The following is a 20910-nucleotide window of genomic DNA, read 5'->3' on the forward strand; positions in this document are numbered from 1 at the left end:
CCCCTTTGAAGGGTCCGGGCTCTTCCCAGATCAGACAGACGCGAGGCTGCATAGCCTCAAGGACTCGCGAGCTACGCTCAAGTCGCTGGGTATGCACACCCCAGCAATCCAGAGGAAGCCTTTTAAGCCCCCTCAACACCAGTACCAGCCTCGCCATAGGCATGAACCTTACCGTAGGTGAGGCAGGGATAACAGGCGACGGCGCAACAATAATAATGTGCTGGGCCAGAGCCAAGACCAGCACAAACCCCAGCTGGGCACTAAGTTAGGCTTTGAAGGTGCGCTCGAGGACAGTGTACCAGACCAGTCACCGGATCTGTCCCTTTGCTTCCTGAACCACCTGTCCTGTTTCTCCAATGCGTGGTCCAACATTACGTTGGACCGTTGGGTCTTACACACTGTACGGAACGGGTACTCACTGCAGTTCGCCTCCCTCCCCCCCTCCAACCGCTCTTCCCTGTCCCTCTTCAGGGACCCCTCTCATGAGCATCTCCTAGAGGAGGAAGTCCGCTCACTGCTACAGGCGGGGGCGGTAGAGTCAGTGCCTCACGGCCTCAGGGGAAAAGGGTTCTACTCCCGGTACTTCCTCGTCCCCAAGGCCAAAGGGGGCCTTCGCCCAATCCTAGACCTGCGCGGGCTCAACAAATTCCTGGTCAAGGCCCACTTCCGCATGGTCTCTCTGGGCACCATCATCCCTTCCCTGGATCTGGGAGACTGGTATGCTGCCCTCAACATGAAGGACGCATACTTTCATATCGCCATTTTCCCAGCACATTGGTGGTTCCTACGCTTCACTGCGGGCCGAGAACATTATCAGTTTGCGGTTCTCCCGTTCGGTCTAGCCGCAGCCCCAAGGGAGTTCACGAAGGGCATGGTGGTGGTGGCCTTCTTACAGAGGCAGAGAATCTGGGTGTACCCGTACCTCGACAACTGGCTCCTGTACCTCTTGCACCTCAAGCAGCAAGGGCTAGTCCCGTCCTCACTCAGAGTGCACCTGGCAGCCATCTCCGCCTTCCATCCAGGGTTCTCGGGGGGCTCGGTGTTTTCCCAACCAATGGTGGGGCAGTTCCTTAAAGGGTTGGAGAGGGTGTTGCCATACTCCCGCCCCCCAGTCCCTCTATGGAACCTTAATCTGGTCCTTTCTAAACTCATGGGACCCCCTTTCGAGCCCCTTGCTACCTGTTCTGTCCTCCACCTTTCCTGGAAGGTGGCGTTTCTGGTTGCCATTACCTCAGCTAGAAGGGTGTCCGAACTGAGGGCCCTCACCTCTGAGCCACCATACACGGTATTTCACAAGGACAAGGTGCAACTCCAGCCGCACCCCAAGTTCCTCCCTAAGGTGGAGTCCCAATTCCATCTGGGCCAGGACATTTGTCTGCCGGTGTTCTTCTCGAAACCCCATATGGACCCGCATCATCGCAGCTTACACACCTTGGATGTGCATCGAGCGCTGGCATTCTATTTGGAGCGCACCAAGCCCTTTTGCAAATCCGCGCAGCTGTTTGTGGCTGTGGCTGAGAGGTTAAAAGGCCTCCCAGTGTCGGCGCAGCAGATTTAGTCTTGGATTACAAGCTGCATCTGGGCGTGTTATGAGCTTGCAGGTGTTCCAGCCCTGGTGGTTACGGCCCACTTGACCAAGGCGCAGGCGACTTCCACAGCGTTCCTAGCACAGGTTCCGATCCAGGAGATCTGCAGAGCAGCCACCTGGTCCTCGGTGCACACCTTCACGGCCCACTATGCGGTCAACCAGCAGGCCAGAGAGGACGCGGCAGTTGGCAGAGCGGTCCTCCAAGCAGTTGTTCCATGACTCCTACCCTCCAGAGGTAAGCTTGTAATTCACCAAATGTGGAATGGACGTGAACAAGCATTCAAAGAAGAAAAAATGGTTACTTACTTTCTCATAACTGTTGTTCTTTGAGATGTAATGTTCACGTCTATTCCACCACCCACCCTCTTACCCCTCTGTCGGAGTCGTCTGCAAGAAGGAACTGGAGGGGGTTGGGCCGGCGGTGGAATGTATGCGGGGCGCAGTGGCGCCACTCGGGGGGCCCGCTGGCCTGACAGGAGCTGCTAAGGGAAAAAGTTTCCGATGCTTGTGCATGCGATGCACACACACCTAATGTGGAATGGCCGTGACCAACACCTCTCGAAGAACAACAGTTATGAGAAAGTAAGTAACCGTTTTTTCTCCAACAAATCAAACTAACCAAGAGTAAAACAAAAAAAAAACCCACCAACCACCTTGTACAAGAAACTACATAACAAACTAGATAAAATCCCCTCCTAGTAACTGGAGAAATTAATGCTAAAGTAGGGAGCAACAACACTGGCAGGGAAGTAAATATGGGGAAACAAAGCCTTGGTGAAACAAATTAAAATGATTAAATGTTTGCTGATTTTTGTGGAATGAATGATCTGGTCATTGGAGGAACCATCTTCCCTCACCATACTATTCATAAAATAACTTGAAAGTCAGCAGATCACAGAACAGGAAACCAAATTACATTATACCAACAAAACAAGGAACCAAACCACATTACAATTCTGCACAAATGTAATAGAACTTCAGAAGATGTAGGTAGCAGGAATGGGACAGGTGTGAGAATGGACCACACACTAACTAAATTGAGAATAAAAATAAAACCAAAGAATAGATCTGAACAGCAGACACACCACATTATAAGGTCACCCAACTAAAATGCAGCAAGACTTTAGAATTGCTCAGCAAATAGATACCAGGTGCTTGAAGATGATGAGACAATAGAAAGCAAATGGAAACAGGTAAAGGATACTTTCACTAAAACATGTAAAGAAATGCTGGGATTCAGGAAGAAACATCACAATGAAAGGTTATATGAGAGGAAAGATGCAAAATTAAACTGAAACAAAAACACAGACACACTGACTCCAGGAAGAATATGCAGTAAAGAACAAAGAGGACAAAATAGTGTTAGGAAAGACAAATGAAACTTTGTAGATGAAATAGCAAGAGATGCTCAAACTGCTGCAGCACAAAATGACATGAAGACACTGTACAACATCATTAAATAGTTACCAGGAAGAATATTCCAAAGTAAGATAATTACATATTATAAAGAATAAAGAAAGTGATACATTCAAGGTAAGAAGAAGAATAGGCAGGATTCAGACAGGAGAGATCATGTATTGATCAAATAGAAATCCTACATAACATCATAGAACTTGTGATCTAATGGCAGAAGTTAGGGGACCTTGACTTTGCAGATGACATTAACTTGCTATCCCATTCTCATAGAGTCATGAACGCCAAAACGATTTACCGGCCTATCCACAAGTAATAGGATTGAAAATCAACAGTGTAAAAACTTAAAATCATGAGACTCAATACACAACGAGAAACACCAGTTGCATTTTCTGGGGCCGACCTAGATGAAATCCGATATATCACATACCTTGTCAGCATTTTAAGTACAACAGATGGAACAGAGGAAGACATTAAAACCAGAATAGTGAAAGCAAGATGTATTGTTGTAACTCTACAGTCGATCTGGAGAAACGGAAATCTTACGCTCCAACTAAACTTCAGATATTTAACCATTATAAAATCAGTCTTGCTACATGGTGCTGAAACTTGGAGACTTATGAAAAACTTTACTATCTAAACTCTGTCTTCATCAACAGCTGCTTTAGACAAATCCTCAATATTAGATGGGCAGAAAAAATCACAAGCAACAAACTCTGAAGGAGGATGAAACAGAAGCCAGTAGGACTGGAAATTACAGAACGAAAATGGAGATAGCTAGGACATTCATGAAGGGAAAAACCCAATAAAATAACAAGATAGGCATTGAACTGGAACCCCCAGGGCAGGAGGCAGTGAGTTAGAACCACAACAGAAGCAGAATTGAAACCTATCTGAATAAAGTGGAAAGAAGCAAAGACTGCCACAGGAGACTAGCAAAGATGGAAGGCAGTGGTGAAAGCCCTATGTTCCACATGAAATACAGAGGTGTAGAAGAAGAAAGAAACTTGCACTCACAGATGTTCCCTCAGAAATGTATTTGGACCATGGGACTTCTTGTTGTTGGTTGTTTTTTTTTTCTTCAAACCGGTCTGATTTTTTTTTTTTATTATTCATTTGCTGTAATAGACAATAAGTAATTGGATTTGATCACTGTGGCAGCATACTGATTTCCTCTCCTGTATTTTCCTTCTTATATTGAAGTGGTGAAACAGTCTTATGCCACAATGTTCTATTTTGTAGGCTTTTAGTATATTACCATTTTTCTTTTGTTGGCCTCCTATTCAGCATTTTTTTTTCTCTCAGTCCACACAGCTGCTCCTGGTACTGCCCCTTCTGGACAAGGGCCTAATCTTATGCACATTGTAATCAAATGAAAGACTCCCACAAACTTCAGTGAATTTTGGATCAGACCCCAAACCACATACCAGTGAGAAGCTGGTTCAGTCATAAAATCTGAAGGAGGGATTGGTTTACATTGAGCTATTAAAGTTATGTTGCTTGATAAATCCATCAGTGGCTCTGTTACTCTCTTTAATGACTCTTTTTGTATACTGCTCTAGCTTTCTACATGAAACCATGGAAGTTTCTTGGTAGAGCTAATGGTCTTAAAATATAAGACTGAATTTAGAACGTGATGTTAAGGTGCTTAAATACCTTAGTGATGGGCTTCCAGTTTAAGAATTAAAATAGAATATATGTTCTTAATTTAATTATCTAACAAATGCTTTTGGTTCCTTGTCCATGAATAAGCTGAACTTCTATATGCTTTTGATCAGGATAAATATTCAATTATAAAGCCACTGCTAGAAACTCTACTCATATTCCTTTACTTTTGGGCAGCAGTTATGTATATGCAACGTCAGTATAAAATGCATTACCGTGATTAGAAAAGTAATAGTACATTGTAATTAGAATCTTTCTTAATCAAGGGTGGATAGTAATGGTGAGTTTTTTCAGATTCTGGCCCCTGTCTATATTCTACAACATGGGTATGCATGCACTCCATATGCCTGCGACTGGAGATTTGATGCAGACCATAGCTTTGTATATTAATGAAAGTTTAGCTCTCTGTATTACAGTTATTTGCTTATTTATACTGATGCACACATTTATACTAATAGGCCATATTAAAAATAAAATTTAGATGAAATAGAATGTTTTCATGCTTTGCAAGAGAAAGAAACCATTTTAGAAGTTTTTTCCATGAATTTCAGATTGAATCTGTTTAAATTTTAATTTTCCATAGTGGCAAATCCAGAGGAGTGGGAGGGAACCCTGAATTAGACCAAGCCTCTGTGGAAGTCTAACACCTGCACACTTTCGTATATGCAGGGCTTATGTTACCACGGTTACAAGGTGTGGCATTAATAAGTAGTAACTGGTTGCCTTGAACTAAACCTGAGTAGTAAAATGTAAAACTAATTTTAAGGTGTGGAGGAAAGAAGAATTAGCGAGGAGGGGCAGTGTTTCTTAGTGACAGATCTTTCCAAGATAAAAACCGTTATCCTCTTAATATCCCTTGATCACTTATTACACATGGCAGTTAATTCTGATGTGTCTGTGAAAGCTGTAATCTTTGTCTTTTATAAAACTTTTCTTTTTTAGATGTACATTTGCCTTGAATCAGCAGAGGGCCTTAACCAGCAGAGCGACACAGAAGATAGTGGTGTCAGCTGGGATTTGGAATCTGAGAGTCTAGATCAAGTCCTGAAGCACTGTAATCAGAATGTGGAGTCTCTTCCTTTTCTAACAGATTTTAGAACAGGTATTTTTGCAGATTTGTTTTCCTGGTTATACCTTACAGAAGTACAAACCTATTGAGTAAATACTTCTATTTTATGTGTGTCTATAGTTTTAAATAAAACTTAAAACTATAAATTCTTTTGGGAGTGTCAGAGTCACAAGAGACAATAGTGGTGGTTCTTAGAGTGTTCATATCAACTCCATGTTAGGTGTGTGCGCTCCCATGTGCACAGTTGCCAGAGATTTTCCCCTTAGTGGTATCCATAGGGCCATCCCTAGCACCCCCTGGAGTCCCGTTCTCATGCGCCAGTATAAGGGGCACTGCTGGCCCCAGACCCCCTCAGTTTCTTCTCATCACCCGTGACAATTGCTGGAATGACTTCTCTTTTGCGCTTGCAAGTTCTTCTAGTGGTTTTTCAACTCTGTTATTCTTGTATATAGTTAGGACTTAGTTGTTAGCAGTTAGTTAAGTTGAAGTAGATAGTGGTCGCATTCCAGGATGTTGTCCCAGGGACAGGGCATGCCCTGGTCCCCGTGTTTCAAACCGTGTGCTACCTGTCATAAGCCCATGCCAGTGAGCGACCTGCATGTGAGCTGCTTAAAGTGCCTTAGAGAAGCCCACATTAAAGACAGGTGCATGATCTGCAGGAGCTTCAGGCCACACACACAAAAGGACAGGGACATTCATCTGAAGGCCCTGCTAATGGAAGCAGTGCTCAGACTGGCCTTGGAGCTGTCCCACTCTGATTCAGCGCTGAGCACTTCTGCCTCAGTACGGAGTGCTCCCCCAGCATCATGGTCTGCTTGGCACCATTTACCATCTTCAGTGCTGAGGAAGCGGCACAAGAAACTGTGCACTGAAAGATGGCACTCACCTGTGTCGAAAAAGGATAAGAGGTGAGTGGCTGACAAGGTGAGACCCCTTCTGGGCCACTCGTCCTCCCCAGAGCTGCGGTTGATGGCAGTTGAGCCCAGTCAGGGAACCATCACTGACTCCTGGGAGCAGTTGAGGCACCCTACACTTGAGATCCCCCTTGACACCGGAGGCATTTCAGGAAGCAGAGGACCTGATGGCCCTCCCAGTACTGCACAGACCATGAGGCCACTATTCATTGAAGACTGCTCCCTCCAGAGGCAAACCCCCCTATGGGTCGGCCGCAGTGGTCGTCAACCCAACACCGGTCCCCAGCATCCCGGCACTGGTCTCCAGCTCCACGGCCTAGCTCACCAGCTTCATGACACCTGTCCCCAACTCATTGGCATCAGTCACTGGAAGCATGGCGCTGGTCTCCATCCCCCGGCACCATTCCCTGACTCCACATCATATCCAGCAGGTGGGAACGGCAACGGCTCCGCCATGGTCTCCAAGGGAGGAACACTCATCAGAGAGCAAGAGGAATCCATCCCCCCACCAAGGAGACCCCACTTTTCTTACACACTGGACTTTGGTGGTGGTCCTGCTGTGGGCACTTGGCCACCAGGGCAGTGGCCAGTACGCTGGCAATATTGGAACCCATGGGGGGTTCTTTCCAATGCCAGGCCCCCACTCCCATCTGTCATCCACAGCCACATCTGAGAAGTGAGTCTTGGCAACACCCCAGCCAGTACAGGACCCCGACTCGGACTCCAAACCCAGTACCAAGACCCCAGCAGTGGCTTAAGTGGAGGTGACCCCAGTAGCAGAGGACTTTCCAGCTCCTCCTGTGGTGGTGGCATCTTCCTCGTCCCCAGATTAGGCAGTTGTGGGTTCCACCCACTGCCACTGGACGACTTCCAGACTCACCAAGATCTCCTTAAACGGGTTGCCACGAATTTGGGGCTAGAGGCAGAGGAACTGAAGGAGCCCATGGACAGCCTCTTTGATATTTTTAGCTGCAACAGCCCCCTCTAAGGTTGCACTGCCAGTCTATGATGGGGTGCTAAAACTGGTTAAAGCACTGGCAGACCCCGTCTTCTCTGCCCCAACTTCGAAAAGGGCAGAGAAAAAATAAGTCCTGGCTAAGGGGTATGAATACATGTACTTGCACCCTCCCCCTGGGTCCCTGGTGGTTTCCACCGCAAATGAGCGGGACAGACAGGGTCAGGCAAGTGTCATGTCTAAAAATAAGGATGCGGAGAGACTTGACTTGTTCGGCAGAAAGGTATATTCAACAGCTAGCCTACACCTCCAGATCTCCAACCAGCTGGCACTGCTGGGAAGATAGTTATAACATTTGGGACTCTATGGCCAAGTTCAAAGACTCTCTGCCTCAGGAGTCAAGGTAAGAATTCCTGGTCATTCTGGAGGAAGGCAAGGTGGTAGGCAGGGCCTCTTTTTAGGCTGCCTTGAATGTGGCTGACTCGGTGGCCAGGTTGAGGGTCTTGGAAGTGTCCATGCAGTGCAGCTCGTGGTTGTAGTCCTTGGGCCTTTCTCACGAGGTGCAGCAGTTGGTCCAAGACCTCCCTTTCAAGGGCCGTGCATTGTTCTTGGAGCAGATGGACACCAAGCTGAACAACCTGAAGGACTCAAGGGCCATGCTGCGATCTCCAGGCCTTTACACGCCCCCAGCCTCCAGAAGGCACTTCTGGCCGCAGCCACATTCAAGATTTTTGGGGCCTTTTAGACACGAGCCCGACAAGAAAAAAGGGAAGGGTTATAAGTGCAGATCTTGGCCTGCCAGTCAGGCTTGGGCCAATACCTGGCTGGCCCGAGACAGGCCTTTCGAGAGTGCAACCAAGGACGGCCTACTGGACTTAACCCAGGATCCACCATTCCCCTTTTGTTTTTGGACTGTTTATTTCCATTTTGTACTGTGTCCCCCAAATAACTTCAGACCACTGGGTGCTTTCCACCATGACAGTTGGGTACACCCTGCAGTTTATCCATTCTTCCCTCCCAACCCACATACCTGTCCCTATTCTGGGACCCTTCTCACGAGCATCTCCTCATCCAGGAGGTAGAAACCCTCCTACGTGTGGGGGGCATAGAGGAAGTTGCTTGAGACTTGAGAGGGAAAAGGGTTCTACTCCTGATATTTCCTAATCGTAAAGGCCAAAGGGGCCTCAGGCCTCCTAGACCTGCATTGCCTCAACAAATATCTCAAGAAGTTCAAATTCCGCATGGTCTCCCTGGCATCCATCTTTCCCTCCCTGGATCCGGAAAACTGGTACTCAGACTAAAGGATGTTTATTTCCACATCTCCATCTTCCATGGTCACAGGTGATTCCTATGATTCATGGTGGGCGAGCGCCACTACCAATTCACCACATTCTGTTTCAGACTGGTGTCAGCCCCAAGGGTTTTCACGAAGTGTATGGCAGTAGTTTAAGCTTACCTAAGACATCGTGGTGTACATATCTACCCCTATTTCAACAACTGGTTAGTCAAGGATCGTTCATGAGCTCAGGTTCAACACAGTGTGAGCAAAGTATGGGCCACCTGTCAAGAGCTGGACCTGCTGATAAATTAGCAGAAATCCACTCTGATTCCAATTCAGAGGCTAGAGTTTATAGGAACAGTGCTCGACTCTATTCGGGCCAGAGCCTACCTGCCAGAAGCCCAGTTCTGGTGATGTCCGAGCTAATTGCCCCTGTCAGATCCCACCCACTCATGACTGCTCTGGTATGCCTCAGGCTGCTCGGTCATATGTCAGCATGCACTTACGTGGTGCAGTACACACAGTTTTACCTCAGACCTCTTCAGATGTGGCTGGTGTTAGTCTGCTCCCCCAGAAGGCACCATTTGGACTTAGTTATTACAATCCCTTTGGCCATTCTAGCATCATTAACTTGATGGTCAGATCCACAGTCAATTATGACCGGGGTTCCCTTTGCCACCCCATGCTTATTGGTGACATGAATCTCAGATGGGTTAGACCTGGGGTGAGGAGCCCACTTCTGCAGTCACAGTACCCAGGGCCTCTAGTCACAGGGAGAACTCTCCCTGCACATAAATGTCAGGAAACGCAGGGCAATTCGCTTGGCCTGCCGGGTGTTCCTTCTCTACCTGTCGGGCAAGGTAGTGCAGGTCCTGACAGACAATACAGACGTGATGTTTTATGTCAACAAGAATGAGGGAGTTTGCTCCTCGGCCCTGTGCCAAGAGGCTCTTCAATTGTGGGACTTCTGCATGCAACACGTTCATCTCAAGGCATCGCACTTTCCAGGGGACCGGAATACACTGGCAGATCACCTTAGCAGGTCCTTTTCTTCTCACCACGAGTGGTCCCTCCACCCAGAGGTAATCAGCTCTGCTCAATGCATGGGCTTGGCGACGGTTACCTGTCAGACATCTTCCTATGGCCGTGGTCAAGGGATCTGTTGTATGCCTTTCCACATATACCGTTGGTACACAAGGTCCTCTTGAAAATCAAAAGGGACAAGGCAAAGGTAATCTTGATTGCCCTGGTATGGCCGTGCCAGCACTGGTTCAGCATGCTCCTGGACCTTTCTGTAGTAGCTTCACTAGAGCTCCTCGTGTGTCCGGATTTGATCTTACAGAACCAAGGCCAGCTACTCCACCCAAACCTTGTGTCCCTGCACCTGGCAGCTATGTGGCTGAACCAGGAGTAGCAAGCCTGCTCAGAGCATGTCCTCTATCAGAGCGATCTACTTGGCCAAGTGGAAGCGCTTCACTTCTTGGGCCTGGCGGATCAGCTGAGCAGAGATGTAATGGAACTGCGTGAGTGGTCATTTAAACAAATCCACTGTAGACAAGATCTTTACCCTGTGGGGTTAAGATTTGCTCAGAATAATACAAAATGCAAAATGTCATCTGTTCTATTCAAGAGCCGAGAGAAAGTCTATCCATATCGGACACCTTTCTCCTCATTAGGGTAGAAGTTCTGCTCTGTGCCTTCCTTTTCACCAGAGGGGGATAAAGATAAGAAAAGTCAGACCCAAAATTAATTTTTATTGTCCCAGCATGGGCCAATACAGAAGTGGTTGTTAGCCTTTCTAACTTTAGCTCAACAGGAGGGAAGCGTTTATGTCTACCCAGACCCTCTATCTTGCAGACCTCACTGCATGAGCTATAAGACTGTACTGGACCTTGAGAAATCTTGTCCATTACAAGTGCAGTAAATATTGATTAAGTAGAAAACAGTCAACTAGAGGGTACTATCATCTCAAATGGACCAGATTTGTGAAGTGGGTGAGTGAATAACTTACAAATCCACCCGAAGCACTAGTTCAACCTATTCTTGAATATGTACTTGAGGTAAAGCTTTCATGACTTTCCCTCTCCTCCTTTGAAGGTTCATGTAGTAGCTGTCCACCATGCATTGATAGATAATAAATCAGTCTTTACACATGATACAATAAACCAATTAACAAAGGGACTTGCTGAAATGTAGCCACTAATAAAGAATCAGTACTGTCATGGGATCTCAGTTTAGTTCTTCCTCAGATATGAAGCCTGCCTTTGAGTCTATAGCAGTGTTCTCTGTTCCAGCTATCTATCAGAATTGCTTTCATTGTAGCCTAACGTTGGCTAGATGAATGAACTACATGCCCTTGAGGCTGATCTTCCATTCATTGTCTTTCACAAAAATAAGGTGATATTTTGCCCTACCCTAGTTTCCTTCCCATGTGGTATCTAACTTTCATCTTAATCAAACAATCTGCCAATATTTTTCCCTAGGTCTCATGCTTATATAGGTGAGTTAAAGCTACTTAACTTAAAGCTTAAGTACTTAAAGTTACTTTGGATGCTAAAAGAGCTCTGGCTTACTATCTTAACAGAACCAAGGAATTTAGGATTTCTAGTCTCCTTGTTTCATGTGTAGACAACCATAAGAGACTCACTATTTCTTCTTAGACATTATCTAGATGGGCTGGATAGTGCATAGAGAAAAGCTGTAAACTAGCATCTGTTCTACTCTTGCGGGAGTATGCCTTAGACATATTCAAGTTGTAGAGAGATCTATAGGTCTGCTACTTGGAATTCTATCTGTATTTACAAAACACTACTCCCTAGATCTAGCATCTAGGTTGAATGCTAAGTTTGGTAGTGTTGCCTGATATATTGATTATGTTACTGATTTAATTTCCCCAATTAGCACTCTGAAATTTGATAGATTCTTGTCCCAAGATTAGATCAGTATTACCAAAATTACTGTTCAGTTTGGAGCCCTGATGTGCATGGTTGTATCATTCACACTTAGGAAATCGCACTATATTTATAATATTTTTATTAATATAGTTAGCAAATTCATAAACACTCTAGCCCCACAGAGTAGGTAGAGATTATACAGTAAGAGCTGAGCATCCATATCCTTCCACCATCCCTTGCAAAACAACCTGAAATCCGAGGTTGCATCAGGATGTATTTCCGGTAGAGATAAGGAAGTGGTGGTGTTGCCATTATATGAGGCACTGGTGAAACCTCATCTGGAATACGTGCACACTTCTGGTCTCCATGTTCAAGAGAGATGAATTCAAATTGGAACAGGTGCAGAGAAGGGGTATTGGGATGATCAGAGGAATGGAAAACCTGCCAAGGAGCTTGGCTTGATTTAGCCTAACCAAACGAAAGCTGAGCGGAGATACGCTTATTCTCTACAAGAACATCACAAGGATAAATACCAGGGAGGGAGGAGGAGTTATTTAAGTTCAGTGCCAGTGTGGACACAACAAATGGATATAAACTGGCCATCAACAAGTTTAGGGTTGAAATTAGATGAAGGTTTCTGACCACCAGAGGAACAAAGTTTGGGAATAGCCTCCCAAGGGGAGCAGTGGGGGCAAAAACTAAATTTGTTCCAAGACTGAGATTGATCAGTTTATGGAGGGGATGGTATGATGAAATTGCCTACAATGGCATGTGGCCCATCTGTGACTGCTAGTAGCAAAACTCCCCAGTGGCCAGAGATGGGGTACTAGATGGGCAGGGCTCTGAGTTATTACAGAGAATGCTTTCCCGGGTGTCTGGCTGGTGGGTCTTGCGGACATGCTCAGAGTTCAACTGATCACCATATTTGGGGTCAAGAAGGAATTTTTCCCCAGGTCAGATTGCCAGAGACCGGGGGTGGGGTGGGGGGGTTTGCCTTCTTCTACAGCATGGTGCACAGGTCAGTTGCTGTTTTAAACTAGAATAAATGGTGGATTCTCTGTAACTGGAAGTCTTTAAATTGTGATTTGAGGAGTTTGGTAACCCAGCCACAGGTTATGGGTCTATTACAGGAAGGGGTAAGTGAGGTTCTGTGGCCTGTGATTTGACTAGATCAGTGGTTTTCAAACTTTTTTGGCTCAGAACCCATTTGTAACTGTGTATGGCCTGTTGCGACCCAGTAAATAGTCTGGGGGTGGAGTCCCTGGGGTGATTTTGATCGGGTCCTGCCTCCGGGTGGAGGGGAGAGTGTCCTGCCCAGCACTCACCCCACAGTGGCGGCTCCTGCAGCTCCTGTGCATGGAATTGGCTGGTCTTGGCTCTCAGCTCAGGGCATTGCAACCTCTGGGGTTGCAGTGCTGCAGGTTTGCCCTCCCCCTGACTGGACCGAATTTGTGTGAGTGGTGTTTCGTAGCTCATGGCGTTGCAGTGCCACTCATTCAAATTTGGCCTAACCGGACTCCCGTCGTCATAATGACTGGGCCAAACCTGAGTGGTGCTAGGACCCCAGAGATTGCAGTGCCTGGAGCCAGGGAGGCGAGCCCAGCCAGCCCTCTGAGCCAGAAGTCACAGGAGCTGCTGTGTGACCCAATTTTGTGTCCTGACTAGGGTGACCAGATGTCCCGATTTTATAGGAACAGTCCTGATATTCAGGGCTTCGTCTTATACAGGCGCCTATTACCCTCCACCCCCTGTCCCTATTTTTCAAACCTGCTATCTGGTCACACTAGTCCTGACCCATGGGTTGAGAAACCCTGGACTAGACGATCATGATGGTCCCTTCCGGCCTCAAAGTCTGAGTTATCTTACTCATCACCATCATCAATGGTCGTCATCTTGGCATCTCCCAGGGACTTCATCTCTCCCTCCCAAAGCACACAGGCTGGAATACAACTTTTATAATGTGTGACGCTGTGGCCACTATGCCTAATGCATGTTCAGTAGGGGGTTCTCCCTTTATTAGTATTTCCTCACCCGACTAATGTTGGGATGCCCTTCTCCCATATCTGATGAAGTGAGCTGTAGCTCACGAAAGCTCATGCTCAAATAAACTGGTTAGTCTCTAAGGTGCCACAAGTACTCCTTTTCTTTTTGCGAATACAGACTAACACGGCTGTTACTCTGAAACCTGTCATTATGCAAGGCACTGCATTAAGCCGTATGGAGTGGAAATCTATCAACTGCATGGTATCTGATGAAGTGAGCTGTAGCTCACGAAAGCTCATGCTCAAATAAACTGGTTAGTCTCTAAGGTGCCACAAGTACTCCTTTTCTTTTTGCGAATACAGACTAACACGGCTGTTACTCTGAAACTTCTCCCATAGGTTATTCATCCTTTTACCTCAAGCTTATTACATCTATTGACTTCCCAAACTAAAAATATTTCAAGCGTGGTTACCTACCAGAAGTTTAGTCTTTACGGCAGTCTTTGTTGTGATATCTTACGATCTTCTAGGATCGCTCTTGGTTATACTTATGCTAAGGCTTGTTGGGGCTTATGCCTAGTTAATTTAGCTTAGATTTTTTTTTACAGACCTTGAGGCTTGTAGGCTCATTGCATTATTGCCTTAACTCAGTGGTTCTCAAACTTGGGGCACACAGGAATGTGTCAAGGGAGGCACGAGCAGTGTGCTTTTTAAGAGCTTTGACTGTCAGGCCTGGGTGGCTTGGACTCATGCAAAAGGGTTGTGCACACCTGGGAGTCAGGAGATGGGACTAAAGGGGACAGCTGGAGAATACAACACAGAGTTGTCTTGAGCCCCCCACTCACTAACCTGGAAAAATTACACACCACCCCGAGCTCCTCTGAGAGGCAATACTTCCCCATTCACAAGCAGAGAGTCTAAGCGTAGAAAAGAAACTTTTAATGAAAGGAGGAGAGTCATCCAACATTAATTAGGGAAAATGCCACAAGCAGGATTCATAAACAAAACTCTGAGCAGAACACCCACGCCAGAGTGTGTGGGGCAGAGTCTTCTGCCTCATGTTCTTGAGTTCTACAACCAAAAGTTCCTTTACTGTGCTCTCTTCTGCTCCCTCACCATACACTGTTCACAGTGGTTGTCCTTGGTCAGTGAGGACCCAGGGTTCAGAGCTGCATCTGTGTGAATTTACCTCCCACCAAGGGAAGAAGGCTCCTTGCTCTGGCTGGCTACCCCACCAGCCACGGTTCCTCTCCGCTGGTTGCCCCGCCTGGCTGCCCTGCCAGCGGCTGTTCCTTGTTACCTAGCTGCCCTACCAGCCAACTGCTTGCCACTTTCGCCAACCACCCATCAGTTACCTTCTGCTGCCACCTGCCTCTCTGCTGTGACCTCTGTAGGTCAGTCTCTTAGTGATTTTTAACTCTCAGCAAGCCCCACCACAAGTGATTTCCACTCTTATCGAGTACTTGAAATAACAAAAGTCTCCTAATGAAGCCTGTTTAGCTCTACCTTTGAACAGTGAGGAGGAACTGGTTAAACCAGACCGGGGACCCTTAGAGAGAGTCACACCTCCTGGCTGGGACACCTGTCCTCACTCCTCTTACTTTCACAGGAATCTGGCATTCGAGCTCCTGGTTTAACGAGGTTCTTTTAGCTGAGGGTGACCCCCTCATTTGGGAAAAGTTAAGTACAGTTCTGCTTCATACAATAAAGACAGCAGTATTGATAACATTTCACTACCCCTGCATTCAGTACTCAAGTGATTTGTAACCCAACACCAGCCAAAGTTGATCATTTTGAGCAACACCGCTCTATCTGCTTGATATCTTGGCAGAGTAGGTGTGTTCATGTAAATACAGTTTGCTCCTGAAGTCTCTCCTCCTCCCCAACTAGCTGTCAAAGGAGAGTTCATTCAGACCTGGCTTATACTTACACTTAGTGTGGCTTTTTCCCCCAAGTAAATTTTAAAACATTATAAGCAGCGTGCATACAGTGAGAAACAGCTTACATGAGAAATTAATCATTTTGTGACAAAGGGAGAAAAGTGTACAACACAAACCAACGTGAGGGCAGCAGTGGCAGCTCCAGCAAAACACAGAAGCCAAAAATATTACAAAACTTATTTCAACCAGGCTTTACATGGAGCAGGTCCAGCGATGCACCAAGGCCTCAGTGTCTTGTATGTGGCAAAGTACTGTCAAACAACAGTATGCAGCCATGGAAGCTACACTGACATCTTGAAGCAAGCTAGCCTACCTTAATATATAAATTTGTAGAGTTTTTTCTGAGAGAAAGCTCAATGAGTTAACAGGACAAAAAACGCTGTGAATGTGTACAGCACTGTCACCATGAATGCTACAGAGGCTTCTTACCATGTGGCTTTGTGCATTGCCAAAGCGGTTAAACCACACAACATAAGTGAGAAACTACTTCCAGCTGCAATGGATATATGCACAGTGATTATAGGAGAGAAAGCAGCATCACACCTAGATGTGATCATACTTTCTAACGATAGTTTCACCCCATATTGCAGAGATGGTCACTGATGTAAAAGAGCAGCTCCTAGAAAGTCTTTGTCAGAGCCCATATTATTCAATTCAGATTGATGAGTCTATCAAGCTATCAAATGCTACCCAGCTACTGATGCATATTTGTTTTGCTACAGCAACGAATTAAAAGAGGAATTTCTGTTTTGCCATTCATTTCCAACACAAGCAACTGGTGAAGAGCTTTTTAATCTATTAAATATTTTTGTTCAAGGCACAGGCCTTGATTGGGGACTTTTTGGAATTTGTAGCAATGGATCACAGCCTATGGCAGGACAGCATAGCAGGCTTGTGACAAAGGTACAAGCATGCCCACAGCAACCTAGAATCATTGTATGATCCACAGATAGGCATTGGGTGCTAAGAAGATGGCAGAGGAGCTCAGCAATGTTGTTTCAGTTGCAGTAAAAATTGTAAACTTTATAAAAAGTCGCACCAGATTAATTCAAGGGGTTTTGCCATTTTGTGCAAAGAGATGGAGGCAAACTTCACACAGTTGTTACATGCAGAAGTTTGTTGGCTGTCCAGGAGATATCTTTGTTGTCATATCTGGCTGAGATATTCAAGCGACTGAATTCTCTGAATGTGTCACTTCAGGCACAAGATGCAAATGTTTTAATTGCTAATGTTCCAATAGCAGCATTCATTAACAAACTTGAACTGTGGTCTTCATGTGTACAGCAGGGATCTGTTTCCATATTTTCAACATGGAGGACATTGTGCAACAGTGCGATCTGTCAGTTGACAGTATCCAAGATGTAATTGTTTAGCACTTAAGGGATCTGTAGGAGCAGTTTCGTGAATACTTTCCTGAAGTGGGCAAGGACAAATGTAATCAATAGATCAGGAATTCATTGAACTTTAAGCCAAACCCCACAAATATGCTGTTTTCAAAAGAAGAGGACAGCATTATCCACCTGTCAGGCAACAAGGAACTGCAGCACACATTTTCACAAATGAAAAGCTTTTGGTTATCAGTGGGATCTGAATTTTATGAGTTAACACACCAGTCTTTTAAAGGACTCATTCCTTTTTCATCCCCCTACTTGTGTGAGTCAGGCTTCTCAGCATTAACCACGATCATAACAAAAACAACAAGGAGTCCGGAGGCACCTTAAAGATTAACAGATTTATTTGAGCATAAGCTTTCATGGGTAAAAATCTCTCTTCTTCAGATGCATGGGGTGAAAGTTACAGATGCAGACATAGTGAGGTTTTTACCCACGAAAGCTTATGCTCAGATAAATCTGTCAGTCTTTAAGGTGCCACCGGACTCCTCATTGTTTTTGTGGATACAGACTAACACGGCTACCCCCTGATACTTGAAATCATAACACAGAATCACTCCCAGCTTTCTACTGAAGATGACTTACATCTCTTCTTTTCTACACTCCAACCCTGAATTCTACTACTTTGTATGGTGAGGAAACAAACACACTCCTCCCCCTGAAAAGATAGGACTGATGGATATTATACTGAATTAACATATCATTGTTTGGTGTCCTGTTCCCTAAAATGTTTGAAGTTTTATTTTCATTGCGTCCATTTGTATTTTAAAATTAACACTTCTGAAATTCATATGGATCTATAATTGATCAAATACCTTCTATCCTTTTATTCATTTTTTGCAACACACAGGATTTTCAGTTTGTTATATTGTTTTAGTAAACTGTGGGGAGGCAGTTATTTTTTTCATAGCTCAGGGAGGCTCACTATGACAAAGTTTGATAACCCCTGCCTTAACATATAACTGTGCCTCACCTAGCAAATACCTGTACCTGTAGGCTACTGTAGGACAGTACTTCAATGCCTATTCAGTTAGGACTTTTGAGTCCCAACTTTCCTTTGAGGTACTGCTTGTCAGACTATCCCATAAGCAGGAATATGCAGAGGACACTCAAAGAAATAACCAAGATTACTTACCTGTAACTGGAGTTCAAGCTAGATTCTGCATATTCACATTTCCCATTCACTGTCCCCTTTTCCTCAAATCCTAATGGAATCTTGAGTCTGCAGAAGCAGTGGAAGGAACTTTAGAGCCTCGCTTTCAGAATATTCAGAAACACGGGAGGAGGAGAAAGGGGCACATAAGAGCACTACAGGGCACTGCTGTGAGAAGCTTCCACAGTCTGAACTGTTTCTGCCAGTGCATCCCATGATTAATTATGCAGAGTCCATCTCAAACAACTCCAGTTACAGGTAAGTAGACTTTACTTGCTATAAGGTAAGTAACCATTCCTTTCTAAATTAATTTAATTTTTTTCCAGTTATTCTGTCTTTTTAAAAAAATTATGGATACTATTTAAAAAAAACATGAATTAGAGGACAGAAAATAAAACTTGATGGTATAATACAAGTTGTTTTACAGCTCTGATAGCATATGTGCTAAATTTTGGATTAAATAATGTGCTTTTTCGTTCTTACAGAAATGCCTTGCCTGGCAGAATACAATGATAGCTTGTGGTATAGAGCAAAACTACTCTATATTAAAGAATTTGACCCTGTTAATATTTTGGTTCAATTTGTTGACTATGGATCAACTGAAAAATTACCAACAATCAAGTAAGTGCATAGTTCAATTTTTTAAACTTATATTTATCAAGATCTGGTATTTTAAAAAAAAAAATAGCTTGCATCTGTACTTCTAAATTGTTCCTGTCTGCCTTGGGTACTTATATGGCGAGCCCCCATTCCTTAGTATCTGAGCACCTCCCTCACAACTCCCTTGTGAGGGAGGGCAGTATTACTATCCCCATTTTAGAGATGGGAAACTAATGCTCAGAAGGGCTTTGTGACTTGCCTGAGGTCACACAGGAAGTGGGTGGCAGAGCAGGGACTTGGACCCAGGTCTCCCAAATCCTAGGCTAGTTCCCTAATCATTGAGCTATCCTTCATTAACATTTTAGTTCTAGGTAGTGATTAGCAATTGCACTGTTGTCTTGCATATTTTAAGACTAGGATTTTCATTCTGATTTAGATTACGTCAGATTCCTTCTCACCTTATGCAATATCCTGCTCAAGCAGTAAGAGTTCTGTTGGCTGGATTTAAACCTCCTTTGTATGATACAGAAAAAAAGAGAATTCCATACTGCCCTGAATGGAGCATGCAAGCATTATGGGCCATGATAGACTGTCTTCAAGGCAAAAAGCTCTATGCTTCAACAGTGGTAAGTTTTTCCTTTTAGTTCCTGCCAAACGTGAGGTATCTTGGTTTTAACATTTTAAGTGGAATGTCTGAACCTTATACAAGATTTATTGTGAACCTTGTTCTTTGGTTTAAAAAAATTAGACTCATAAACATTTTAATGTTGTGATGTTTCTGAAAAAGGCAGAGGATCAAATGCATAGGAATTTTCTTCACCATGTTACAGACAGCCCACTTCCCAAGCCCGCCTGCCTGCCTGCATGATTTTAACCTCCTTTATTACTCCTCCACTAGAAACCATCATTCTTGCTTTTATGCTTCACATTTCCATTTGGGTTAGTGGTGTCCAGTGCTCAAAATAAACAATAGGTCTGTAAGTACTAAAAATGTACTGTCTCCTTCCTTCCCTCCTTCCCCTGCTTCTCCTTGCCTTTTTGCTGCCCCCTAATATTCCTCCTCATTCTCCTGTTAAGGTACCCAGATAGTCAAAGTGAAAATCTGACCCACCTATCACAGAGGATTTTTTTTGTCACTTTGATGGGAAGGTCAAGGAGGTGAACAATAAAAAAGTAGGCTTTTGGGGGATGTTTGAGCTGCCTCTCCATCAGTCGTTTTATTCTCTATCCCTATCTATTAGATAGCCACTGACACATACAAACTCATGCAGCAGTCCCACATGTTACTTTCAATCTCTTTCCCACCTGCCCCTTCTCTTTGGGCTTGTCTACATTACCCACACGATCGAGGGGCAGCAATTGATCCAGCGGTGGTTGATTTAGCTTGTCTAGTCTAGACACAATAAATCAACCACCGAGCACGCTCCCATCAACTCCAGTACTCTACCGGAGCGAGAGATGCAAGTGGAGTCAATGGGGGAGTGTTAGCTGTCGACTCACCGCAGCGAAGACACCGTGGTGAGTAGATCTAAGTATGTCGACTTCAGCTATGTGAATAACATAGCTGAAGTTGCATAACTTAGATCGATCTCCCCCCACAGTGTAGACCAGGCCTTTGTGTCTTCCACTTACCTTCAACACGCTCTGGAATTCTGGCTACTCTATTTATTGAAAACTTGTATGCCTTGTGGATCTGAGTTGGGGATGTTTGTAAAATGTTAACATTGTCATTAACCAAATTTCTGAAATCTAAAGATAATAGAATATTTGTATAAAATCATCTTAAGTTACTTCAGTATATTTAATGTCAAGTGGTTTAAAAAAAACAAAGTTCTTACTGGGTAGTTTGGCTAAGGGTTGCATTAATCACTGAAGGAACTTACTACTATCAGTTAACAATTTTATGTGGGAATATTCTATTTAATATAAAACAAAAAATTTTAATTTCCAAATGGACATTTGTGTTGTATAGTCATTATCCTGTGTCTAACATTTACCTAAAAAATTTCCTTCCAAAATATTGTAACTTTCATCATATACGCAAAGTGAAAACTTAAATTGATTTTA

The 20910-nt window shown here is 44.6% G+C and overlaps 1 protein-coding gene across 1 annotated transcript in view; it reads left to right on the top strand.

Annotated features, from left to right (window-relative positions):
- Window positions 1–20910, top strand: part of RNF17 (ring finger protein 17) — a 200654-nt gene that overhangs the window by 179217 nt on the left and 527 nt on the right. The window contains exons 36-38 of the mRNA XM_077805985.1: window positions 5609–5768; window positions 18729–18864; window positions 19280–19469. Coding sequence (XP_077662111.1) covers window positions 5609–5768; window positions 18729–18864; window positions 19280–19469 — 486 coding nt within the window. The remainder of the gene's footprint in view (window positions 1–5608; window positions 5769–18728; window positions 18865–19279; window positions 19470–20910) is intronic.

The sequence above is a fragment of the Eretmochelys imbricata genome, chromosome 1, assembly GCF_965152235.1.
Source record: "Eretmochelys imbricata isolate rEreImb1 chromosome 1, rEreImb1.hap1, whole genome shotgun sequence".
Taxonomy (NCBI): Eukaryota; Metazoa; Chordata; order Testudines; family Cheloniidae; genus Eretmochelys; species Eretmochelys imbricata.